This window comes from Lutra lutra, chromosome X, assembly GCF_902655055.1.
Source record: "Lutra lutra chromosome X, mLutLut1.2, whole genome shotgun sequence".
Taxonomy (NCBI): domain Eukaryota; kingdom Metazoa; phylum Chordata; class Mammalia; order Carnivora; family Mustelidae; genus Lutra; species Lutra lutra.
In genome coordinates this window covers 28,405,929-28,432,803 of record NC_062296.1, presented here as the reverse complement: position 1 = coordinate 28,432,803, position 26,875 = coordinate 28,405,929, and the positions used below count along the sequence as shown (strand labels likewise).

The 26,875-nt window shown below is 47.0% G+C and overlaps 1 protein-coding gene across 3 annotated transcripts in view; it reads left to right on the top strand.

Moving 5' to 3' along the window:
• Window positions 1-26,875, top strand: part of LOC125092396 (uncharacterized) — a 70,784-nt gene that overhangs the window by 29,719 nt on the left and 14,190 nt on the right. For 2 of the 3 annotated variants that reach the window (XR_007124892.1, XR_007124893.1), the window contains exons 4-5: window positions 16,466-16,535; window positions 16,970-17,079. Coding sequence is in view for 1 of the 3 variants with exons in the window: in XM_047716840.1 (XP_047572796.1) it covers window positions 16,466-16,624; window positions 16,970-17,079 (269 nt within the window). In the remaining 2 variants the exon portion in view is untranslated. Of the gene's footprint in view, window positions 1-16,465; window positions 16,625-16,969; window positions 17,080-26,875 lie in introns of all 3 variants that reach the window. The other variant, XM_047716840.1, reaches the window with a different exon arrangement.

Genomic DNA, 26,875 nt, shown 5'->3' with positions numbered 1-26,875 from the left:
CTTCTTGGGCTTCCTGATGAGTCTAGGTTTTTCCTAAGAACACGGCCACCTAACTATAGACTGGCCAGCAGCTGCCTTGGTCTGGATTCCTTGCTTCCGAACAAGTGGGATCTGGCTGAGGACAGGAACGGCATGTGGACAGTGACAAAGGGTGGGAACTGCCTGCTTTCTGAGCGTTCCTTTTCTTTTTTTTTTTTAAGATTTTTTAAAAAATTTATTTGAGAGAGTGAGTGAGCACACAAACAGGGGAGGGGCAGAGGCAGAGGGCGAAGCAGACTCCCCACTGAGCAGGGAGCCCAACTTGGGGCTCGATCCCGGGACTCTGAGATCACGACCCGAGCCGAAGTCAGATGCCTCAGTGACCGAGCCACCCAGGCACCCCCGCTTTCTGAATCTTCTGCTCAAACTGTCTCCCTAAATTCTTGCATTTCTCTCTGCTTGCCTGAGAGCCGTGCGTCAGGCAGCAGGAGCACTGATTTGGCATTTCTGTATGCTTAGCTGCCACCTCTGCTTCCGTGCCAGGGGTCGGGTAGCCTCCTTCCGGCTCTGGGTAGGCAACAACTTTGGTTAGTCCAGGAGGACTTGTGGCTCCCGGTGGGTCACCGTGACTTCGTCCTGTTGCCAGAAGAATATCAGCTGCATCCCCTTCCACCGAGTCTCAGCCGGTCTCTTCCCCAGACTTGGATCTTTTGAGGGAAGACGAGGCAAGAAAACACAGCAGACCCAGTGCGAACCTTCTCCAGGCCCAGGAAAGCCTATTCAAGAGCCCTGCCTTCCTAAGAACAAATCAGTATATGGAAGAAAGACACTCGGGGAATTTGCCCCAAGGTTAACTGCGAGACCTGGAAAGGAAACCGAGCTCTCCTGCTTCTCAGTCCCCCTGTGCTCTCTATATTTAGCCGAGCTGCCCCGAGCCTTGTCCACCTTGTCTGAGAGCCAAAGGAGGCCCGCAGTGTGCTCATAAACATCGCCGCGCTTGCCAGCTCACGCCTGCCAAGCATTTCCATGTTGGTTTTAAAATGCGAGCCTCCCCTTGCCCCCAGCTCGCAGGGCCCGCAGGGAATACACACCAGGGGATCAACAGCTCGAGTTTTCCCCCCAAAGCCGAGTGATCGCAGCCAAGTGGCCTAAAATGAAAGGCGCATCTCTCACTGCTTCATTTTGGCAGGACTCAGCGAACGACTCCCTCTCAGACCCACTGTTCCTGGTCACAGGGCTTTGAGTGCGTTGACCTACTTTCCCCCCTTCAGAGGGAAGACAGAAACCAATAAATGTCTCCAGCGAGTACTCTTGCTTTCAGGAATGTCGATTCTGTCTTCTGGCCCCCCCGTCGTTTATCACCGTGCTCTAAGCACTTCGAGCATGAGAGCGTCAGCACCCTGAGTGTTGCTTAGTGCCCCCATTTTACAGCTGTGTTTTCAGAGGTAGTGTGTCCCCCCCTTGTCACAGGGTTGGGGGGCAGAGCCTTCCCAGCCTGCCTTCCCCTGCCACAGCTCATTGTTAAGTGGCACGAACTGCACTGAAGTTACTTCTGCTTCAGAAGCTTCTGGAAATGAGAAGGTGGGGGTTCTGATTGTCTCCACCTTATACCATAAGCCTGGACTCGCAATGGACTGAGAGACATCCAGCTGGAGACCCCAGGCTTGACTCTTTAATATATACATCTTTGGTGTGGGCCTCCAGAAAAAGTCTTGGGGGGCTCAACTCTTTAGTCACCTCAACAGGCAGAGCCCCTCTTTGGACAGTGTGTACAGGGGACTCTCACATACCCACAGGGAGATTTTCAGTGGCAAATTGATCATTCTAGGCTCTTCACCCTTCCCAGTCTACATGCTCTTGCTCACCTCCTCTAGCCGTCAGCTAGTATCAGCTTGGAATATACGTACTCGTTTTAATGTCAAACTGAGAAAAGTTAGTTGGAGGCATTAATCAGCCAGAGTTCTGAGGAAGGGCATGGATGGGTCACATCATGTATCCCAGGGTGCCTTTTGGATCATCAGCTGGCTTTAATAACCTGCCACGTCCATTCTCCATGACCACAGTGAGTGAGTGTATCTTAGTTAGCGCCGCTATCCCTGGGGGTCCTTTGTCTCCTCTCTTCCCCCCACATCCTCCTGTGTGCAGAGCAGATAATAAGCTGCCTCCCTTCTAGCATCACATCATGTTTCATTTATATCCGGGTAACTTGGGGTCTTACAAAAAGGTTCTGGGTCTCTTTTACCAGCTCCAAAATCATATGCTCTCAGGCCAGCTGGGCCAGGGTTGGGGTGAGCACCCCCCCGTCCCCCGAGAGCCGAGCAGGCAGCAGGTGGAATGACAGGGCATGGCTGTGGACGGCCGTCCGGCATCTCTACTTCTAGGGGGCCTTCCAGACGTGTGGCCCTAAAGGGGCTGTCCCCCTCCCGGTCATCCAGGTGGGAGGCAGCATGGGAGTGAATAACCACGGGAGCTCCACCTTCCCAGACCCAGAAAGAGGAGGAGGCAGGTGGGACAGGGCTGAGGATGAACTGTGGGCAGTGGATATAAGGGGTGACATTGCTAAGGAGGTGAACAATGGGGAGGGGGCGCAATCGTGAAGGTTATTACCTTAATGCAGGTCTCCGAGTTGCCCCAGGACCCTGAAGTGAGAAGAGCCCAACTGAGTAGAGCGGAGAGAAGGCTTCGGCACCTGGAGGCGGCTGGCAGAGCTGCCGTGCTGCGCTGTCCTAGAAAACGTCCCATCGGGAGGGACATCATCTTTGTCCACGCACTCTCACAGGGCTGTCAGCAGCCGCCTGTGGCTTGTGGGCGCTTGAAATGTGACTAGTGTGGCTGAGGCCCTCGATTTTTAATGTAATTTTCTTTGAATAAATTTAAATGCCCTGAGCCACACGTGGCTGGTGGTTATTCCACCCCGGGCGGGGAGAGGCGGTGGGGCGCCAGAATGACAGGGGCGGGGACCTGGGCGACCGGAAGCCAGCTGCCATGGCAGCTCCTGGCATTCGTTCCCGGTTGGCTCTGACTACCTCTGCAGCCTGAGATGAGTTACCTAACCTCTGTGAGCCTGGATCTCCCCTCCACCCCTACCCCGGGAGATGGAGAGCAGAGCAGTGCCAAGGCGATGCCTTGGTGTCAGGGTGTCGTGAGGTTTACCTCCATCTTATTTCCCTGTGCCTTGGCCCCCCTCACCGAACACCGAAAAACCAACCCTACTTTGCCAGAGCCTCGAGGCAGGAGGATAATGGCCTGTGCCCCGATTGACTCCCTCGAGCACCCCAGCAAAAGATCCATCATTTGCTTTTGGAACTTTATTGTGTCTGAGCTTCGAATGAAATGAGATTTTAAAATGAAAGAAAAGATGAGAGTCAAGGTCAGAATAACAACATGAAAAAAATCATGGGCCCCACATCACATCCATTGAGCAGGCCTTTATTTACTGACTCTATGCTGAGATACTGGTGCTTACATGCACAGACTCTCAGCTTGTATCCACTAACTTCCTAGCTGTGTGACCTTGGGCAGGTTACCTGCCCTCTCTGTCTCTATTTCCTTATTTGTCAACGGGGCATAATAATAGTGCCGCTCTTTCAGGTTGTTGTAAAGAATCAAGGCATGTAAAGCACTTACGGAATTACTTGATAAATACCGGCTGATTGGATTGCTATATACTGGTACCACGATTGGGGCACTTTAAAGGGACCCCGGTGGCAGTGGTGCGGAGCAAGACTGGGGGCAGAACTATTGGCTAAGAGACGGTTGTGGTGTTCCAGGCACGAGATGATGAGCTCCAGGGGCCGGAAGCCCTGTTGCAGGGACAGAGAGGTGGGGAATGGCCCCGGAGATGTTAAGGCATCCCATCAGCTGATAAAGAGGGGGTAGAGGATGCAGAAGGAGAGCGGGCATCTATGCGGTCCTTTCAGGACACGTTGGGTTTACGTAAGGAACTCAGGGAAGCAAGAGTTTAGGACTGGGGGGTACAAATGCAGGAGACCTTAGAACTCTGTGTCAGGCCCTCTTACTTCTCTTTCTCCACTTCCTTCTGAGGTGATTCCCGGCACTTTCCACACCCCCCTTTAGGCTGGTGAATTTCATTGTCAAACTCATGTGTCTAGCCCTGACATCCTGGCTGAGGTCTAGACTTCTGTATATAGCCAGCTACTTAGGACCTCCAGCTGGAAGACTGACACACATCTCAAATTTAATATGTCCAAACCCCTGTTCTTAAATCCATCCCCACCCCCCTCACTCCTCCCTCAGTCTTCCAGTTGCAGTGAATGGCACCCGCCATCTATCTAGTTGCTTAAGCCCCCAAACCTGTGGGCTAAGAAACCTGTACGCTAAGACCGTACATCTCCCGTGGTCTCAACAACCCCCATCTGTCCCCTGGCTCATTCATTCCGCAGACATTCACCAAGCACCTGCTAGGTATTGTGCTGGGTGCTAGAGAGTCAGTAAGAGCAAGGCAAACAGAGTCACTGCTCTCGTGGAGTTTATATTTGAGGGGTGGGGAAGATGTGTAATAAGCCAATAAATGAAACCTAATTTCAGATGACAGTAAGGGAGCTAATAAAACAGGGTGACGGGATGAGACACTGACCAAGGTCAGGGCCCACTTAGGATGATCAGGGAAGGGCTCTCTGAGGCGCTGACACTGAAGCTGAGACGTGGATGTTGGGAGAACATTTTGGACAGGTGCAAAGTCCCTCAAGAGGGAACAAATTCTAGGCGCCTAGCAGGATGGGCTAAGATTAGAGATTTAGGCAAAGGCTCTATCTTATTAGGTCAAAGCAAAGAGCTTGCATATTATACACAGCATAACTGAAAGCTCTTGGAGGGTTTTGAAGCAGGGAGATGGATATGACATGAGTCACACTTTTAAAAAAGTTGGCTCCGGCTGTTGTGTGCAGAATGGCCTGTACAAGCTGGGAGACCAGGGAGGAGACTGTTCCCTTGATCCAGGAGGTAAAAACAGTGGCTGGGGTGACATGGGAGGCCAGGGACAAGGAGAGAAGGAAAGAGAGATGAGCAGGTTAATTGGGAATAAGACTGGTGGAATTTGCGGGATGAGGCCTGGGAGAGGAGGGAGAGAAAGGAATTACAGGTCCCAACACAGTACCTAGCAGGTGAATGACATGAGCTAGGAGACGGATGGGGGTTGTTGAGGCCATGGAAAAGGTGTGGTCTTAGCATCACTTCAAGGAGAGCCTGAAGAGTAAAAGGAGATTCTAAAGGGGTGGGCAGAGGAAGGGATGCCTGCAAAAGCGACTTGAAGAAAAAACAGAGCGGTAGGAGGAGGAACAGGGAAGTGTGATTACAGAAGGCAGCCCTGCTTCCCTCTCCAGAAGTAACCAATGCTAACAGATGGGTGGGTATCCTTCCAAATCATCTTCTATATATTTACATACATTCACAAATGTTTATATTAAATGCATATGTAGTTTTTGGGTTTTTATATAAATGAGCTCATAGTATATGCATTATTCTATCGCTTGCTTTCTTAAAAAAAATAACAGCTTTATTGAGCCATAATTCACATGCCATACAATTCCCACATTTAAAGTGTACAATTCAGTGGTTTTTTAGTATATTCACAGATACGTGTGATGACTGCCACAGTCCATTTTTAGAATGTTTCCATCGCCTTGGAAAGAAACCCTGTCTCCTTTAGAGTGATCACTCTCTTATCACCAGCCTCCCCCCCACCCCCACTGGAAGTGATCACTGATCTCCTTGCTGTTTCTACAGATTTGCCTATTCTGGGCTTTCATATAAATGGGAGCATATGGTCTTTCATGACCAGCTTCCTTCACCGAGCACCGTGTTTTCAAGGTTCCTTTACATTGTAGCATAAATTGGAATGTCCTCCTTTTTATTGCCGAATAATATTCTATTGTATGTATAGACCACATTGTGTTTGGCCACTCACCAGTTGGTGGACACCAGGTTGTTTCCTACTTTTGGCTATTATGAGTCACGTCGTTACGACACTTGATGACAAGTTTTTGTATGGACAGCCATTCTCATGTCCCGAGTGTCTACCAAGGAGCGGAATTGCCAGGCCATGTGATAACTCTATGGTTGACATTTTGAAGACTGTCCGGACCATCTTCCAAAGTCCCCTGTAACCTCCAGTCATTTTATACGCCACCAGCAGTCTCTGAATGTCCCAACTGCTCCGTGTTGTCACACATGCTTGTCAGTGTCTACCTTTTGGATTATAGCCATGCTGGGGGGTGTGATATCACTTACTTTGCTATGTAACACGCCTTGGATGGTTTTCCATATTGGCGTATATCGCTTCTTGTGCACCGAGCTGCTATGTAATATTTCATGGAGACCATTCTTTCTGAGACGATCCCATCTATACCACTGTGCTTTGTCCTCCCCCAGGGCTCAGCAGCCCGAAGGTGGGAACCGCGCTGGTGGCTGACCGCATCGATCTAGATTGGGAAGTTGTGTGGCTGGTAAGGCAGGAGGAGGAGGTGAAGAACGGTGTTGCTGCTTCATGGTGAGAGAGAGGGTCCTTGAAGTGAGTTACCAACCCTAGCACATATCGGTCCTAGTAAGTGACAGTAGAAAGGAACTGTGCTGTCAACTACAGCATATGCTAGACCCTAAAAGCAGGTTTTGCAGGAGAGTGGAGAGCTTGTTTTTGTCCTGTTTTGCACTTACCCATTCCCTCTCTTGAGTCCTTCCTTCCTTCCTCCTTTCTTCCTCCCTCCCTTTATCCTTTCTTGCTTCCTTCCTTCCTTCCTTCCTCCTTTCCTCCTTTCATTTCCTCCATCCTCCCCTCCTTTCTCTTTCTTCCTTCCTTTCTAAAATGGCATCGTTCATGGCCTTGTCTTCTCAGATGATTCAGAACATAATATGGCCTTGTTTTGTGACTCAGAGTGGCCATTCTGACCATCTGCTTCTGCCCTGAACCTCCGAGGCATGTAGGAATAGGTCTTTCTCCATAAATAGGCCTCAGATTTCTGTGCTTTTGAAATTCCATCTGCTCCAGCTTCCAGCTTTTACTCTGCGATCAGCGTCATTCTAGGTCCTTTGAATACACAGGCTTTTGACCAGGGACTGAGCCCATGCATCTCCTGTGAAGTTTCTGGGTTTCATGATAGCAATTTTACCTGCTGTTAGATGTTGTTGTTATTGTTTTTTTAATCTTTTAGGCTTTGTGGTTACATTATGGTAGAGGTTATGAGGAATCTGATCTCCAGGAAGGGCTGGTGCCTCTTTAATTTGATACAAGCTATTTTGGGTGGGCTAGTTTTCTAGCATTGAAGACTTTAATGAGTAAGTTTGTGTTCGCCTCCCCCACATTCTTTTTAATGGTAGGGACCTGCCCTGTTTAATACAGCAACCGCTAGCTACTTGTGGCTTTTACAACTCAAACAGAAATTAAATGAGTAAATCAAATTACCAATTCTGTGCCTCTGAAGTACCGGCCCACATTTCAAGTTCTCAGTAGCCACGTGTGGCAAGGGGCTCCCCTCCCGGAGAAATCAAATATAGAACATTTCCATCATCACAGAGAGTCCCATTGGACAGCAGTGGTCTTGTCTTCGAGCCAATGTCTCGGGTTTCACCTTCCCAGACTGGAGAGTCTCCTGCTTTTAGCCATAGCCTCACTCGTCCCGCTCCGCATTACCCCCTGACCTCCTGCCCCTGATCGGGTCACCTAGCCTCTGTCAGCACACTAGTCTCCTGTTGTGCTGGAACACATTCCCATAAACTTCGTGCTCAGAGCAACACAGATCTATGATCTTAATGGTCTGGCTATCAGAAGTCTACAGTCAGCCTTTTCCCAGCTTCTGGAGGGTCGCCCGGCCTGTATTCCTTGGCTCATGCCCCCCTCCTCCATCTTCAGAACCAGTGCAGGCCGTCTTCAGATCTCTCTCACACTCTCTGACCTCTGCTTCCAGAGTCACATGGCCTTCTCAGGCTCTCCCCCTCCTGCCCTCTCTCTTAGATAAACTCTGTCATGAGGCCCACCTGGATAAGCCAGGACCATCTCCCCATCTCAGTATCCTTGACATAACCACACCTGTGAAGTCCCTTTTATTATGTAAGGCAACCTGTTGGCTGATGCTAAGGATTGGGACGTTGGACATTTGGCGGCGGGTGTCGTGATTTTCAGCCCACCATAATGGGCGGCGGTCTCCAGCCTCCATCTTGTTTTCCTTGAGGAGCAGGGCTGCACAGAATATGCCACACACTGGTGTCCTAAGGTTTTACACAAAGGGAGGAGAATGTGTTAAAACCGTATTTTCTGCCACCATCCTGTCTGGAGATACCAAATTTTGGTGCTTCTGACTCCTCAAAATAATGATCCTGTGAATATAGTGGCATAGGAGTATCTTTTTTTTTTTTTAAGATTTTATTTGTTTATTTGACACAGAGAGATCACAAGTAGGCAGAGAGGCAGGCAGAGAGGAGGAAGCAGGCTCCCTGCTGAGCAGACGGCCCGATGTGGGGCTCGATCCCAGGACCCTGAGATCATGACCCGAGCCGAAGGCAGAGGCTTTAACCCACTGAGCCACCCAGGCGCCCCGGCATAGGAGTATCTTATAGGCAAGACAGATCCCCAGCTAACTCCATGTCCTGTCAGAGTGTTTGCCCCACTCTAACACATGCTCTCTTTTAGGGCTGATCTCTGCCAGCCTTTCTCCTCTCTGTCTGTCTCTCTCTGTCTCCCCCTGTCTCTTTCTTGTGCACGTGTGCATACACACACACACACACACACACACACACACACACACACATACACACATACCAAAAACCCTGGGAGCTTGATATATTAACCAAGGCAAAGCCACCTGAGCTTTTTTGCCCAGAAAAGGGGGGCAGATGAAAGCCTGAATCATTCCAAGAAGCAACAGCAGAAACCAGTGCAAAATCGTTCTTCTATTTTCAGTCCGGACAAGACGGCACAGACTCATTTCTCCTTGCTTCTCCCCGCTAAGTATAACTATAAATCCTAGAAATAATTCAAGAAGCAACCAAAGAAAAATTCCAAAAGGTGTAAAGAGGAAGGCAGAATGGTTAGGGACCCCAGGACTGGAGGAGCATGCTAGTAGCGAGGCACCTTATGACTTCCTGCCCAGCAGAAGAAGATGAACCAGGCCTAGCATTTCCCAAACCCCAGCCTAGCAACAGGAGGTGGCTTAGGTAGGCAGCTTCCTCCTCGGGACTGAATGTGAGGCCTTCTGACACCAAGCAGCCAGCGGAAGTGTTCTTCTCCACCAGGCCCGACTCCTCTCCCTTACCACGAGATACTGTACTGCTGGGCCATCAAGGGCAAATCCGACCACAAGAAGTACTCCGGTGGGGGCGCCTGGGTGGCTCAGTGGGTTAAGCCGCTGCCTTCGGCTCAGATCATGATCTCAGGGTCCTGGGATCGAGCCCCGCATCGGGCTCTCTGCTCAGCGGGGAGCCTGCTTCCCTCTCTCTCTCTCTCTCTCTGCCTGCCTCTCTGTCTACTTGTGATCTCTCCCTGTCAAATAAATAAATAAAATCTTAAAAAAAAAAAAAAAAGAAGTACTCCGGGGCCCAGGAAGCCTGTCAGGGCCCCAGGGCTTGAGAGCGCTGTCTCCCTGTAAGAGATACCAGGATGGTATACAGCACAGGCAAGGGAGGTTGCACTAGAGCAAGCAAAACCGGGGAAGATTCAGTTTCCACAGACTCAAGACTCACTTCTTCCACCCGTAGGCCTCAGGCAGCCCAGCCCTTGGAGCACCTTGGGCTCCCTTAGGTGGCCCCAGCGTGGACCCGTGGGGGCGCCATCAGCACCGCATTAACAAGCAGACCAAATCAGCATGGCAGAGGCTCTGGAAAGGAAGGCCAGGACCCGCGTGCTAAACCTGCAGTGGCTGCTCACTAAAATAAAAGATTTCAATAGTCTCCTGATATAACAGCCAAAATACAATGAAAAATCACCTCTCATACTAAGACTTGGAAAATCAGATTTGAATAGGGAAAGACAGTCAATTGACATCAATAGTGAGCCGAATCAAAAGACGGAATTATCTGACGAGGATTTTAAAGCAGCCATCACGCAGTTGCTTCGGTAAACAATCGGAAAGTCTCTTGAAATAAATGAAAAAGTGGAAAAATCTCAGCAAAGAGAAACCAGTTATAAAAAAGAACTAAATGGAAATTATAAAACTGAAAAAAATATATACAGTAACAGAAATAAAAAAAAACCAAAACCAAAAACTTGCCGCGCCCATAATCTAGTGAGATGACAGAGGATAGAATCAGAGAGCTTGAGGACATTTCAATAATATTTACTCAGCCTGAACAGCAGAGAGAAAATAGACTGGTAAAATAATGGAGCCTCTGAGACCTGTGGGAAATAATAAGACATCCGACATGTATATTGTCAGAGTTCCAGATGGATAGCAGATCCAGAGAAAGACAGTACCAAAAAACAAACAAACAAATAAATAAAAGCAAACTATAGGCCAGTATCCCTCATGAACGTGGACACAAAAACCCTCAACAAAATATTAGCAGAATGGGAACACCTGGGTGGCTCTGTCGGTTAAGCATCTGCCTTCGGCTCAGGTTATGACCTCAGGGTCCTGGGATAAAGTCCCACATCGGTCTCCCTGCTCAGTGGGGAGTCTGCTTCTCCGCCTCCTTCTGCCCCCACCCCCGCTTGTATTTGGTCTCTCTGTCTCTCTCTCTCAAATAAATAAAATATTAGCAAAATGAATCCAACAATATATAAAAAAAATTACATGCCATGACCAAGTGGGATTTATTCAAGGTATGCAAGGCTGGTTCACTATTTTAAAATCATTCGGTAAAGTCCACCATATCAAAAATGAAAGAAAAATCATATGACCATATCAATTAACACAGAAAAAGACATTTGACAAAATTCAACATTTATGACAAAAACTCAGTACACTAGGAAGAGAAGGGAACTTCCCTGACCTCACAAAAAAGATCTCTGGGATGCCTGGGTGTCTCAGTCAGTTAAGTGTCCCATTCATGATTTAGGCTTAGGTCATGATCTCAGGTTCATGAGATCAAGCCCCGAATCCGGCTCCATGCTCAGCTCAGCGTGATTCTCTCTGTCCCTCTGCCTATCCCCAGCTCCTGCTCTCACTCTCACTCTTTCTCTCTTAAAAAAAAAATCTATAAAAAACCCTGACAGTTAACATTATACTTAGTGGTGAAAGACTGAATACTTTGCCTCTTAAGACTGGAATAAGGCAAGCTTGTCTGCTCTTACCACTTCTATTCAACATTGTACTGAAAGTTCTAGCCAGCACAACAGGCAAGAAAAAGGAATAAAAGACATACAGATTGGAAAGAATGAAGTAAAACTGTCTCTATTTGTAGAAGACTTGATTGTCTATATAAAAAATGACAGGGGATCTAAAAAAAAATCTCTTCTGGAACTAATAATTGAATCCAGCCAGGTCATCTGATGCCAGATCAACACATAAACATCAGTCACACTTCTGTATACTAACGATGTAGAGATCTAAATGAGAAACCACAACACTATTTATAATTGCTCCAATGGAAATGAAATTTTTAGGTATAAAACTTAACAAAAAATGTACAAAACATGAAATGTTTCATCTGTATCCTCAGTGTTATAAAACACTGATGAAAGAACCCAAAGAAGACATTAATAATTTGAGAGACTTACTATGTTTATGAATTAGAAGACAACATAGTAAAGATGTTAGTTTTGCCCAAATTGATCTATAGGTCAATGGAATCCCTCTCAACCTCCCAGCAGGGATTTCTGTAGACATAGATAGGCTTATTATAAAATTTATATGGAAAGACGAAGGACCTACAGTAGCTAAAATGATGTTTATAAAGAATAAATGGGGGGCATCTGGCTGGCTCAGTCAGTGAAGCATCTGCCTTCAGCTCAGGTCATGATCTCAGGGTCCTGGGATTGAGTCCCACACCAGGATTCCTGCTCAGTGAGGAACCTGCTTCTCCCTCTCTCTCTGCCCCTCCCCGTTCTTGTCCTCTCTCTCAAATACATACGTATATACATACATAAAATCTTTCTAAAATGAATAAACTGGGGAGACATTACTCTTTCCAATGTAAAGGCTTACTATATAGCTACAGTAATCAAGACAGTGTAGTAATAGTGGAGGGTAGACACATAGGTCAGTGGAACAGAATGGAGCACCCAGAAATAAACCCAAATGTGCTCAACTAAATTTTGACAAAAATAAAAGCAATTTCAGTGAAGGAAGGCTAGCCTTTCAACAAAAAGTGCAGGAGCAATTGACATCCATAGGCAACAAACAAGCAAACAAATAAAACCTTGACCCAAACATCGCACCTTATACAAACAATGAATTCAGAAGGGATCACAGACTTAAAGTGTAAAGCTATAAAACTTGTAGGCAAAACAAACAAACAAACAAAAAAACCACACAGGAGAAAGTCATGACCTAGGGCTCAGCAAAGAGTTCTTAGGCTTAACACTATAAGCATGATCCATAAAAGGAAAAAAGTATAATTGAACTTTATCAAAATTGAAAGTTTTGCTCTATGAAAGATCAAGCTATAGACTAGAGAAAATATTTGCAAACTACATATCTGACCAAGGATTTGTGTCTAGAATATATAAAGAGCTCTCAAAACTCAGTCCAGGTAGAAAATGGACAGGGGCTGCTGGGGTGGCTCAGTCAGTTAAGTGTCTGGCTCTTGGTTTTGGCTCAGGTCATGATCTCAGGGTTCTGGGCTTAAGCCCCATGTTGGCTCCATGCTCAGTGGGGAATCTGATTGAGGATTCTCTCCCTCTCCCTCTGACCCTCCTTCCACTCATGCTCTCTCTCTAAAATAACTAAAGAAATCTTTTTTAAAAATGGGCAAAAGATATAAATAAATATTTCACTGAAGAAGAGATACAGATGGCAAATAACACATGAAAAGATGTTCAGCATCACTAGCCATCAGGAAATGCAAATCAAAACCCCATGAGATATTACTACACATCTATCAGAATGGCTAAAATAAAAAATAGTGACAACACCAAATGCTGGTGAGGATGTCAAGAAACTGGGTATCTCATACATGTATTCTTTTTTTTTTTTAAAGATTTTATTATTTATTTGAGAGAGAGAGACCATGGTGGGGAATGCAGAGGGACAAGCAGACTCCCTGCTGAGTTGGGGAGCCTGATGAAGACTCGATCCCAGGACCCTGAGATTATGACCTGAGCTAAAGTCAGATGCTTAACAGACTGAACCACCCAGGCGCCCCTACATGTGTCCTTCAACAGACTAATAGTTAAATAATATGTGGTACATCATTCTATGCCCTGGAAAACTATTCAGCAATAAAAGAAATGGGGCATGGCTCACACAATCCCTTGAATGAATCTCCTGAAAATTTTACCAAGTGAGAAAAAGCCATCTTAAAAAGTTACATACCGTATGATTATATATATATATATATATATATATATATAATACTCTTGAAATGACAAAAAGTATAGGAATGGGGACATGGATGGTGGCTGCCAGGGGTTAGGGAATGGGGCAAGTAGGAGGCGGGTGTGGCTATAAATAGTAGCAGGAAGGTACAGTTCTCTACTTCCTTGGTGGATCCATGAACCTACACATGGTAGAATGGCATAGAACTAAATACATAGGCACAAACAAATGATCACAAGTAACACTGGGGAAATCTGCACAAGATCGTTGGGTTGTAGCAATGTCTTTATCTTGGTTGTGACATTATACTACAGTTTTATAAGATGCTACCACTAAGGGAAACTGGGTAAAGGATACACAGCATCCCACTGTATTATTTCTTCCAATTGCATGTGAATTTACAGTGATCTCAAATAAAAAATTTAGTTAAAAAAGACGGTAATGACAGAAAACTAGGGCCCTGAATGTGTTTCCAGAAGCTGAATTAAGGCATCTGGCTCATTGTGTGGGCATTAAACTAATTGGCCATCTGGCGGCCAGACTGGCTAGTTAGACAAAAGCAAGTGAGGCCCCACACCTGGGTATGCAGTGCTTTAAGTGGGCCTCTAATAATCCAGAGAGGTATTGTTCACCTTCTGGAAATTGTCAGTAACCAAATTTAATTGAAAATCACTTTTATGAAAGAGCGAACATTTGCTATATAAATCTTCATTAGCAGAGGGAGGCACTAGGAAACCAAAATACAGGATCTCAGCCTGCTCCCCCCCTCCCCCAGCCCTTCCAAAGTCGGAATCGCTGCCCTGATCACTGCTTGTGGAGACAATATACAAGGCCCAAGTGGGCCTGTAAGGTAACTCTGAATAGCGAAAAGCCACCCCCAACCCTTGTCAGTCAGTCGGTTGGCTCTGACCACAAAGTAAACACTGAGGGGGAATGAGAGGCTGTGGATGATTGGCTACAAACCACATTTCATGGCTAGCCATCACCTCCAAATATAGGCTTTGCCTTCTCCGTAGATTCAACACCTTCCTTGGGGGCGGGGGCTCAGAGGGCCATCTTCATCTTTCCCTAAAGGCCTTTTCATCCCCATTCTTCAGACCTGGAGCATCTTGAGCTTATCACTTGACTTTTTATTTTATTTTAAGATTTTATCTATCTATTTGTCAGAGACAGAGAGAGTGAGAGAGAGTGTGTGCACACATGAGCAGGGGGGAGCAGCAGGCAGAGGGAGAAGCAGGCTCCTGTCTGAGCAGGGATCTGGGTGCGGGACTCGATCCCAGGACTCTGGGATCATGACCTGAACCGAAGGCAGGTGCCTAACTGACTAAGCCACCCAGACGCCTCTTGACTTTCTTTTTAGAAGGTAAACTTGATTTTGCATAGAACTAAGTAGTGGGGAAAGTATCCCTTAATTTAGTTTTTAGATGAATATATAGGAAGTTTGACTGATTGGTGTGTACATTTCTCCAGACTTTTACACAGGTATAGATTCGTGTAATCACCACTACAATCGGGATACAGAACAGTTCCTTCTTCCCCACAAAGTTCCCTTTGTCGTCATACACCCTCATCCCCAAACCCTGGCAACCACTGATGCGTTTCTCCGTCGCTGTAGTTTTATTTTTTTGAGAACGTCGTGTACATGGAAACGAACCGGAGGTAACTTTGAAACTAGCTTCTTACACCCAGAAAATGTCTTTGAGATTCATCAAGTTGCTGGATCTGTCAAAGTTGATTTAAGCACATTTTTAAAAATATTTTATTTATTTATTTGACAGACAGAGATCACAAGTAGGCAGAGAGGCAGGCAGAGAGAGAGGAGGAAGCAGGCTCCCTGCTGAGCAGAGAGCCCGATGCAGGGCTCGATCCCAGAACCCTGGGATCATGACCTGAGCCGAAGGCAGCGGCATTAACCCACTGAGCCACCAGGCGCCCCTAAGCACATTTTTAAATTGAAGAATTGCTCCTGGTTTATTCAGATTAGTTCTCTAAGCAGGCTTTGTAATAGTGTAGTAACAGTATAATTTTTGTGCGATTAAATCACCTTTGGCCAAATGACTTAACAGTGATTAACATGTTTCTCTTAGCCGGTTTTAATCTGTTTCTTCCGGTGAAAAAAGTAGAGAGGCGAGAAGCAGAGAGTAATTTCTAAATCAGCATTACATCTCTAAATTCTAGCACCAGAAAGCAGCATCTCTGAGTGCCTGAACTATTCCTTTTTTTTTTTTTTTAAGATTTATTTATTTATTTGAGATAGCGAGAGAGAGCGCGCACGCGTGTGCACAAGCAGGAGGGGCAAAGGGAGAGGGAGAGAGAATCTTAAGTGGATTCCACTCTGAGTGTGGAGCCCAACATGGGGCTCGATTGCATGACCCTGAGATCATGATCTGAGCCGAAATCGAGAGTCAGACGCTTAACCGACTGAGTCACCCAGGCGCCCAGTTTAAGGATTTCTTAAACTGCCCTCCTGAATACCTCAAGTTGTCTACCACTAGGATCACTGATCTAGGCTACCAAATTCCAGAAGACCTCTCTAAAAAAAAATGCGAACCTGTCACTTGAGGGGATATCCCATTCTCAAGTTGGGCCCTGAGAGAGTGGAACAAAACCTTTTGATCTGAGGTATAGGACAGGTCTGGAGTGGTGCCCAGTGTTAAGGAATAGGCACCCCAGCTTGAATTAGAGGTAAGACAGAGAACAAACGACCCCATATGTCCAAGTGGCAGCAGGAGATACTGGGACCCAAGGACGTGGACTGGAAAGTGGAAGAACGTTCTACCGGGGGACTTGGGGCACGCTGAGAACAACTGTTACCTATTTGATAAATATACCTGGTTCATGCCTTTGTAGGCCTTCACTCTTGAGTTGGAAAGCTGGGTGTCTTGTTTGGTTCTGTCTCATCTATCTACGAAGTAAACACGAAGAGCTTTGAAACCCACGTTTTTGTTTTTTTTTTTTTTAAAGTGTTTGAATTCAGTGTACTTAGCCAAAGCTAAAGAGAAGTGCACCTTCGGTTCTCAGGAGAACTTCATTCTTTATTTAGTGTTTCTTTCTCCCCACAGGCAGGCCATTCGTGAAGTCCTACTTACACAAGGAACTCAACTGCCAAGTATTGGAGACTTCATTTGGAGGGTGAGTGAGCCAGTTTCTGTAAGAGGAGAGATTCAGCCTCAGGTGGCCAGACTGATCCAGGAGTTGAGGGCTGCAGGACAGTCCAGAAAGTAAGGTCCCCTTCTGCCCAGGGTTAACCAGAGCCTCGGTCTTTTTCACCAAGTTCACGGCCTGCCCCTGACACAGACACATCCAGCTAATGAAATAAGAGTGCATATGTCCGGTGACACAGCTCATCTCCGGCAATTAGCTGATGCCGACAATGAGTCCATTGGTAGATTGTGCTTGAATTAACCCGTTTTCAGTTGGATGGCTTGTAAAACAGATGGCTGCTTATTTTATCCATTATAGAGGTGGCCCTTAGTGTCTCAAAAGAATGTTTAAACCAACAAAGGAAGAATCCAAAGCACCCTTTATCCCCTTGCTCTCACTGGATTTGAACTTTCTCCTGGCAGCGGCCCCTGGGGGAGGCACAGATGCAAAGCACATGTGGAAAAGCAAGCTAGGAAGGCAGCTGAGCCTCGGACGCGAATGGACGACAACGGCATCTTCAGAGCGGGCGCAGGTGGGAGCCTTGCTGGTTGAGGCACGAACCTTTCCACAGGGGATGGAGGGCAAGCCACCTCCCCTACATTTTCATTCTCCTCGTTTTCCAGCTTCACTTGCTCACGCTCTTCCCCCAGCGCCCCCTCACCTCCGGGCGACCACCTGCTAATTCTCTCACGGTGACGAGACCAGCTGCTGAAAGAGGTGATAGCCGAGCAGTCCCCGTCATCCAGACTTGGGGCTCACCTCTACCTGCCTCGGTACAAGCACCAGGACAGCAGGGGGTCCTCGCACCAACCCTGCTCAGGGGACCTATCAGGCCTCACAACTCCAAACGGGAGCTGGGAACCTGACCGGGGCTCGGAGCTGGGGGAGGGAGGGGCTGTGGCATTCAGTACTGAGGTGTGGGGACTCAGTCTATGGCTACACGTGGCCTGCTGGTGGACCACAGGACAGGGTCTGCGTGAGGCCCCAGGCATTGCTCACTGCTTTTGCCTCAACCCCCTGGCCCCCCGGGGAACACAGGGATGCTTGTTGGTCCCCAGAGTGTACGAGGGTAGAAATGCCACAGAGCAGTCCCATCTCCAAGCCTGCGAAAGAACTGGAAGGCTGTGGCTTACTCATAGATCAGTCGTCCCAGCTTTTTGTGGAAAGGACAGCACGATCTTTATTCACAAACCCACTCTTACCAAAGTATTTTTAGACTTCAGAATAGGAGTGAGGAGCCTAGGCGTGAACACTGGTAAATTGTTCCTAGCTGGTGGTGTGGAGGAAGGGGGGCAGGGCGTACTGTCCTGAGTTTAATTCCGCCCCCTCCTCCAGTGAAGCTTCGAAGATGTGGTAAGAATAGGTAGTTACTTGAGAACAATAGTGAAACCCCCTTTCTGTTACATGGGTTAGAACATTCTTAATGATTATGATGTCTGCGCGAGGGATGTTATGAGGAGAGGAAAATATTCACTATTTCCTCTGGACTTAGCAGGGTTGGGGAGTAAATCTCCATTTGACCAGACAAAGAGGAGTTTTGGGTTTTCCCACTTCCGAGCCATTGACTTGATCTCAAGGAAACGCGGTTTTGCTGTTGTCCAGCCGAGCACTGACATCAACAGCAAGAGGCCACTCACATTTTCTCTTTGACTCCTGCTTTCTTCTATTTACCATATTCTGTGATTGTCCCAGTTCCTCGGAGTTTTTCCTTTTTTTTCCCCCTGAAGATTTTATTTATTTATTTGAGCGAGAGAGAGTGAGAGCAAGCACGAACTGGGGGGCAGAGGGAGAGGGAGAAGCAGATGCCCCGCTGAGCAGGGAGTCCAGTGTGGGGCTCGATCCCAGAACCCTGGGATCATGACCTGAGCCCGAGGCAGACGCTTAAACCGACTGAGCCACCCAGGAGGCCTGGAGTTTTTCCTTTGATCAGGAGCTTGAGAAGAATATGGCCAGCTTCCACCCATTTGTGTTAGTGAGAGAGAGTGTTGATACCCCCACAAGGAGAGCATAGATAAGAGGCCAAAGAATAACGAGTGGTCCAACTGGAGGAGCCGTGGGGACAGCGGACCCCGCCACTTCACTTTTACGTATGGGGAGACAGACACCCACAGAGGGAAGGGAGCAGATCCCATGATTCTCACTCCTGTCCTCTTTCCAGAACATATGACTGCATCGTTACGTATTTTCTCTCCTGATTATGATTTGTAAAGGTTTTTAGTTGGCATTTCTGGGGCCTGTAGCCAATTGGGTGTTAAGGGGACAGGTCCAGAGCCATACACGGTACGGAAAGCCAGACCCAAATTAAACATTCACCCTGAAGGATCAGATCTGGAATGGGCAACTCGCTCGCACTGTTAAGTGTCGGCATTGTCTGAGGTTCTGTCCTTGGTCCTCTTTTCTTGTATTAAGAGTAGGCCTGGGGGGCACCTGGGTGGCTCAGTGGGTTAAGCCTCTGCCTTCGGCTCAGGTCATGATGTCAGGGTCCTGGGATCAAGCCCCGCATCAGGCTCTCTGCTCAGCAGGGAGTCTGCTTCCCCCCTCTCCCTCTGCCTACTTGTGATCTCTCTGTCAAATAAATAAATAAAATCTTTAAAAAAAAAAGAGTAGGCCTGTGGTCAAGGTTGGTCTCTGTGGCAAAATAATATGAACTCTGGATCAAAAACCTGTACCTGCATTTCTTAGGTTTTTTCTACCGGTCTCTGAGGATAGCATATCCTCTCCCAGTCAACGCCAACCTTTTCACCCACTCATCTCTTGACAGTTCTTTACTCTTCCTTTTATACTCTGCTACATTTGAAACCATCACAAAACCTCAGTTTTTTTTAATGACTTTGTTTATTTGAGAGAGAGAGAACATGGTGGGGGGAGGGTCAGAGGGAGAAGCAGACTCCCCGCTGAGCAGAGAGCCTGATGCGGTACTTGATCCTGGGACTCCAGGATGATGACCTGAGCCGAAGGCAGAGGCTCAACCCGCTGAGCCACCCAGGCACCCCCTCAGTTTTGTTTTAATAAAAACAATTTTACCTGATGTCTCCCTTGTCAGCCAAGCCTCCTGAAGGAATGAATAGTCTATACATGACGTCCCACTTCCTTCCTTTTTGTTCACCCCCATGCCAAACCTTTTAGTCGGTGTTTTAAGGAACTTTGTTTGGCAGTTTTCAACATCCTTCAGCCACTCACCTGCTGGCACTCTCTCCGTGGCTCTTCTTCTCCTGTTGTCCCACTCCTGTATTCCTCAAGGATCTTATTGATAGTAGTTATATTTGGTTAATGGCCGGCTTAAGTCTCCTTCGTGGCTGTATTTCCCCACCCACAGTGTCTCAGGAAGGGACGGTGAAGCCTCGGGCCTGGCCACTAGGACTAGGGGTGGACATTTAGGCAGAGGGGATGCCTAGGAATATGGCAAGATGGAGGGAGGTGGCTGTTAGGAAATAGGGCTGAGAAGTTGCATAGACACGGAGGCTGAAGCTGTGATTCTGGCCACGTGGGCATGGGCGAGTGACCTGAAGACGTTGCTGGGCAGGGAAGGGAGTGCGGAAGTCAAGTAAATGCTCCCAGGGAAGCAAGGAAGAGATCATGAGCAAAAGAGAGGTGTGGAGTAGCAGAGGAGGGAGAGGGGAAGCCTTGTGGAATGGATCAGTGGGGCGAGGGGGAATGATGACAGAGAGCCCAGGAGAAGGTCCCCAGACAACTTTCTAGATCCTGGGAGCTGCTCTTGCGCTTAGTACAGTAAATGAGTGATTCTGCTGGATCCTTGTGATCACCCTTTCCGGTACCTTGTTTTAGTAGATAATATTGTTTCTTGCAACCTATACCCTAAGGTACCTCTTCTCCCACCAACTTCTTGAACTCTCCCTGAGTGATCTCATCCACTTCTTTTCTTTTTTTTTTTTGAAGTTGATTTTAGTAATCTCTCCACACAACATGGGGCTCAAACTCACAACCCTGAGATCAAGAGTTGCATGCCCTTTCGACTGAGCCAGCCAGGCACCCTCATCCGCTTGCTTCTACAGTTGAAAACGTTTTTATTTCAGCTGCCTGGGTGGCTCAGTCATTAAGCGGCTGCCTTCGGCTCAGGTCATGATCCCAGGGTCCTGGGATCGAGCCCCGCTTCGGGCTCCCTGCTCAGCAGGGAGGCTGCTTCTCCCTCTTCCACTCACCTTGCTTGTGTTCCCTCTCTCTCTGTGCCTGTCAAATAAATAAAATCTTAAGAAAAAAAAATAAAACATTTTTATTTTTATAATATGAAACATGTATATAGCTTAAAAAAAAAAGAGTACCAAAGACTTATAATGAGAAGCAAAACTCCCTATGCCTATCCCTTTCCTTCTTGCCAGAAGCAATCACTCCTTGAAGTGTTCCTTACGGTGTTTACCTCAGTCATTTAAAAGAATATGATTATTGGGGCACCTGGGTGACTCAGTCAGTTAAGCATCTGCTTTCAGCTCAGGTTGTGATCTCAGGGTCCTGGGATTGAGCCCCACATAAGGCTCCCTGCTCAGCAGGGAGTCTGCTTCTCCCTCTCTCGTTCTATCAAGTAAATAAATAAATCTCTAAAAAAGAGTATGATTATTATCTTGCAATTTCTTTTTTTATTATTGTGGTAAAACATACATAGCACAAAATTTACCATTTTAACCATTTGTTAAGTGTCAAGTTCAATGGCACTAAGGACATTCATATTGTCGTGCAACCATCACCACCATCCATCTCTAGAATTTCTTCCTCATTGGGAACTGAAATTCTGTGCCTGTTAAATAGTAACTTCCCATTCCCTTCACTGCATGTCCCTGGCAACTGCTATTCTAGTACCTGTCACTGTGAATTTGGACTTTGGTTCCTTTTTCAGGCTGAATGATATTCTATTTTATACACACACACGTGGGCACACACACATACACACACTGTATTTGTTCTTCATCTGTTCCATGATGGACATTTGAGCCATGTCCACCTTTTGGCCATTAGGAACGTGCTGCTGTGAACACAAGTGTGTAAACACCTGCCCGAGTCCTTGCTTACACCCCTTCTGAATTTATACCCAGAAATGGAATTGCTGGATCATTCGGCAATTCCCCAGTCTGCTTTTTTGAGGAACCACAATGCTGTTTCCACATTCTGTTTTCTTGATGCTTTTTAACCATCATCTACTGACTTTGTATTATGGTAAGTGAGGGACCATCTGGTCTTCAAGTACTCTCTAGCCCCCACGTGCTGATGGCTTCCCGTCCTCTTTCAAGCCCGGACTTTCCCCTGAGCCTCAGCCTTTAATATCCAAATGCTTGCTGGGTGTCTCCGTGTAGATGTCCAGCTCGGTGTTTCTCAAAATGCTTGTCCCTGCCACGCCCCCAAACTTTCTCTTCTTCTGGCTTTTCTACTGTCCCCTACCTCAGGGAGTGTCACCAACACCTACCCACTCACTCAAACAAGAAGCCTAGATGTTGTCACAGACCTGTTCCCAGACCTTACCATCCAAAGGATCACCGAGACTTCCTGATTTTACCTCTTCAATAGCTCTTGACTCCATTTTCTTTTCACCCACTGGCACCGCTCTCGTTCGGACCTTCTCGTTCATCATCTCTTGACTGAGCCACTTGCAGCAGCCTCCGTATTTGCCCTCCTTTAGTCCTCCTGCAAATCGAGCTAAGCCTTTTTAGCCTCTCACATTGTCCCTGAGTTTTCAGTGACCGTCAGTAGCTTCCACTGACTCAAGATGGCTGCGGGTTGTCATCCTCACCCCGCCCTGCACAATCTGCCGACCGGGTGGTCCATTCCAGAGAAAACAGGGCTTCGACCCAGTTCTGCCAAACACATCTAGTAGTGGTTAGACACAGTCCTACAACCTGTCCTCGTGAGAACGGGAAGCCCCATGTGGGAGAGGTTCACTGAGGCACGTTTAGCAGTTCCCCAGTCGCTGCAGTTTAGCTAAGCTTGTGGTTAGGTCAGGCGATGGAACCTTCCATTAGGTGTCAGGACGCAGAACCAGTGGCTTCCTAGACCTAGAATGCCACTCTGGGCTCATCAGTTTCTTAGGCCCCCTTCATGCAAGGGCAGATGGCGGTATAGATCCATAAATCTAGAATACCTTTATTTTACCAATGAAAGTTTATTTCTAACATCCCTTGTATTAATGAACCAACACTCTCATGCAGATTTAGGTAGATTGGTTGAAGCTTTCCAGTTCCACCTCTGGAATGTATGTTCATAATTAGTCTTTCAGATGCACACTGAGCACGGCTGGAGTGTGCTCCTCATTGGGGTAGTTCTGATACTGACTGTCCCTGTATACGTATGTGCACGTATATATGCATGGGTATGTGTGTATCGCACACTGTGCTGAGTATTTTTTTTTTCTTAGAGAACGCACACATGCCCACACAAACAGCAGGGGAGGGGCAGAAGGAGGAGAGAGAGAATCTCAAGCTGATTGCGCTGAGCATGGAGCCTGACGTGGGGCTTGATCTCATGCCTCTGAGATCACGACCTGAGCTGAAACCAAGAGTCAGACGCTTAACCTATGATGCCACCCAGGTGCCCTGGACTGAGTATTTTTAATTTTAATTTTTAATTTAATTTAAAAATTAAAAAAAAGATTTTATTTATTTATTTGACAGATAGAGATCACAAGCAGGCAGAGAGACAGGCAGAGAGAAGGAGGAAGCAGGCTCTCTGCTGAGCAGAGAGCCCGATGCGGGGTTTGATCCCAGGACCCTGGGACCATGACCCGAGCCGAAGGCAGAGGCTTTAACCCACTGAGTCAACCAGGCGCCCCTAATTTAAAATTTTTAAAGTAAGTTTTAAGACCATAGAACAAATCTCTCCTCCTATGTACATCTATTCATACTGTGCCCCTGAATGAAACCCTTTATCTCCATGGTTCCATGGTCCATGTGAAATAAAGTCCAGACTCCTTCCAGGGATGTAGAAGCCCTTTCCAGAACCCTCCCCCACCTCTCTCCTTTTGGCACTTTATGCTCCCGTCTAGAATTACCAAGCGGCGCGTATGTGAGCTCTCACCCACGATGCTGGCTTGGGCTCATGCTCTCCCCCTGCCCGGCCCACGTTCGCTGCTTGGCTTCACCTGGCTGACTCTTACTCATCTTCTGTGACTCAACCCAGGCATCAGCTCTTTCAAGAAGCCTTTCCTGTAATCCCATTCAGACTTAAGCTCATTTATCTTAACACACGTATAGTGCTTATTATGTGCCAGGAGCTCTTCTAAGCCCTTGGAATCCTCATTATGGTTCTGGGAGTTAGATTCTATTAATATCCCTCTTTTCAGATGAGGAAACTGAGGCACGTGGAGGTTTAACGGGTCAAAGTTCACGTAAGTGGTAAGTGGCGAAGCCAGACCGCAAACCCACACTGTCGGGTTTCCGACCATGAGGGTCAGAAGGCTGAATAGTCTCTGAGGCGGGGTGGGGTCGTGGTTAGATCTTGCAGTTTGGGATTAGATATGCCTGGGACTAAGTCCCACCTCTGCCGTGTACTAGCTGTGTGACCGTACGCAAACTTCGTAACCTTGCTACATGCCCTTTTCCACATTGGTCAAGTGGGGCAAAGAACACCCCACAGTGTGATGGAAAGAATGAAACGAGATGATCTAGGTAGAGCACCCTGCGGAGAGTTTCTCAGAATTTAAAAAAACCCAAAAAACAAAAAACACACACAAACAAAAAAAACCCCTCTTGGTAATGCTTGACTGTTGCTACTAGTTATTATTATCTCTGCGTCTCTAGCAACTAGCCCCTGGGAAATGGATGCTGGAGGACTACTATTGAACTGAACGAGTATGGAAATCTTTAGACAGACCTTAGTATCTAAAGTAGACATGACTTCAGAAATGGTTCCCCTCTTGTTAAGTGGGAAGTGCCACCTCACTTTGCTAGGACGCCTGGAAGAGTTTTACCTCCAAAGGGTAGCTAGCCCTGTAGCTCTTCAGTCAATAACCAGCAAGCATATGGTGCTGGTCTTTGCCACCATTCGTTTTAACATGGCTAAAGCTCACTACAGGAGAGCTCATCGCTTCCAAGTGGGTCTTGTCCTCCTAACCATTTCCCCATCCTTCAAAATGAAAGAGAACCCATTTCATTTCCTTTTCTCAGAACAAGGGCTTCAAAACTCTCCCTGGGGCCATTGAGTCTCATGGGTCGCTGGCCTTTTCAGTTCTGGAATTCCCATGTACATTTCCTTCCCAGCATGCCAGGGCTTTGATCCCTTCTGCTGTAAATTTCACTTGTCAACTAGATGAAAAATACAGTTATCAGACATGCCCAGGTCAGCTTTGGGTAGTGTAGTTTTGACTGAAAATGTCCCAGGTATCAATGAAGTACCCATCTTCTTGCAGCCAAGAGCAGTAGAAGATGCTGCTTGAAAATCTGGAATAGGCACATGTGTCACATTCAGAGAATGTTATTCAGAGAATAACCACCCCACCCCCAGAACACTAGGGTTAGGGTTAGGAAGCTCCTCAAGCAGAATTTCTTGGTTTACTTGGGGCTAAGGGGAGCCCTCATTGGGGTTCAGTGGGCCGATCTTTCTGTAATATCTGACCCCACTTTCCTTCATAAAGGAAGACAGCCTCGAGACCACGGATTCTCTTTTCCAGGAGGATCTCACAGACCCTCTAGGCTGACCTGGTTATCACCAGTGATTACTTCAGAATTTTAGATGGACAGACAAAGTTAAGAAGTTGACCTGAATTTCTATTCATCCTGGTCATAGTCTAGAATAATCTGGCTGTTTGATTAAACCTCTGATAGTTTGGTATGTTTTCATTTTTCTCTTTTTTGCCCTTAAATCTGTTGTATAGAGCTACTACTGTTAATACTGTTTCAACACACAGACACACAAACACACACACACACACACACAGAGCTAGTTGAGGGTTCTGGACTCTCAGGTGCTAAAGGATTTTAATGCAAGGGGATGATGACTGTGGTTTGGGTCTGGTCAGGAAGGGCTGCCTAGAGAAGGTGTCCAGCCAGGTTTGGCAGACTTCGGATAGTGAGGGCTTCTAGAGTTGAGGAAGAGGGTTGGATGGGAGTCAAAGCACACAGTACATCTAAGAAACTAGAGGCAAAGGCTTGTGGTCTTGGGCTCAGTGCAAAGCCTGGGATTCTTCTCCCTTTTTCTGTCCAGACAGTTAGAAACATGGAGGGTTCAGAAACACAGGTTGGAAATGTTCTCCTCTCGGAAAGCACAGTGGGCAAGGGGTGAGGAGATGGGACTTCTGATTCTGGTTCTACCACTGATTTGTCCCATAATGGCAGGCAGGTCATGTAAACCTTTCTCAGACCATTTCCTTGTCGGGAAACGTAGAGATAAATAGATAATCAGACTACTACTAGTAGGAGGCTTAGGTGAAACTTGTAAGTATCCGTCAGATGTCAGTTACTAAGAGACTATTAATAAATAAAAGGTAAATACAGTGGGAAGAGAGGCCATCTTGTCGGTTGGCCTCTTAGTCTATATTAAATACCAGCCACTCAGGGATGCCAAGGAATGGGTGTCGGGTATAGAGAAGAGAAAAGGATTGTTTTTAACAGATGAAGAAACCAGAGTTCAGAGAGTTTAAACCACTCCCCAGTTGTTGAGCAGGGACTGGGCCAAGGCCAAATATGAACGGTGTCACTGCTTTGCTCTAAGAACCCATATTTGTATGTCTTTGGAACGCCCGGTAGGAGTGACCCTGTTGGTGAGAATTGTAGGGGTATTGGAAAGCTATGAGGGTACTATTTTGGAGGCTGACAGCTGATCTCAGATACAAATAGTTCAGTTTCTTTGTGTGCCTTAATCCATGCTGATCTCTGGGTGAATTGCTAGGCCCTTCCCCTACTGGTAGGTACTACCTGTAATCCTTTTTTTTTTTTTTAACTGACACACAATCTAATAAAAATAAATTTATTTTGTGTACTATTTTGTACAAGCTTATAAATTTTAATCCCAGTATCCACGAGCTCTATGTCATTCCTTTTGAGCCTAACTTGCTAGAGGCTTCCAAGCTGCTCACGTGGAAACAGGAGGTCAGGTCCCTTCCAAGTAGGAAATACTGTTGTAGGAAGTGCCAGGAGAGAGAAAGCCAGCGGAAGGAGAGTGAGCAGGGCAGAAATCTGCATTCTGGTGGGATCGGTGAAGAGAGAGGGAACTGAGGATTTATGTAAGGTTTATGTAAGAGGCCATGTCAGCGGGTGCAGAGAGAGAGAGAGCGAGCGAGCAGAGCACCCGCCGGAGCCTAGTAACTGTCAGAGTGCTGCTGGGCCTGTACTTGGCCCTCAGAGCCGCTCCAGCCCTCTTCCTCGTCTGTCAGCCACCAGTCATCTCAGCTC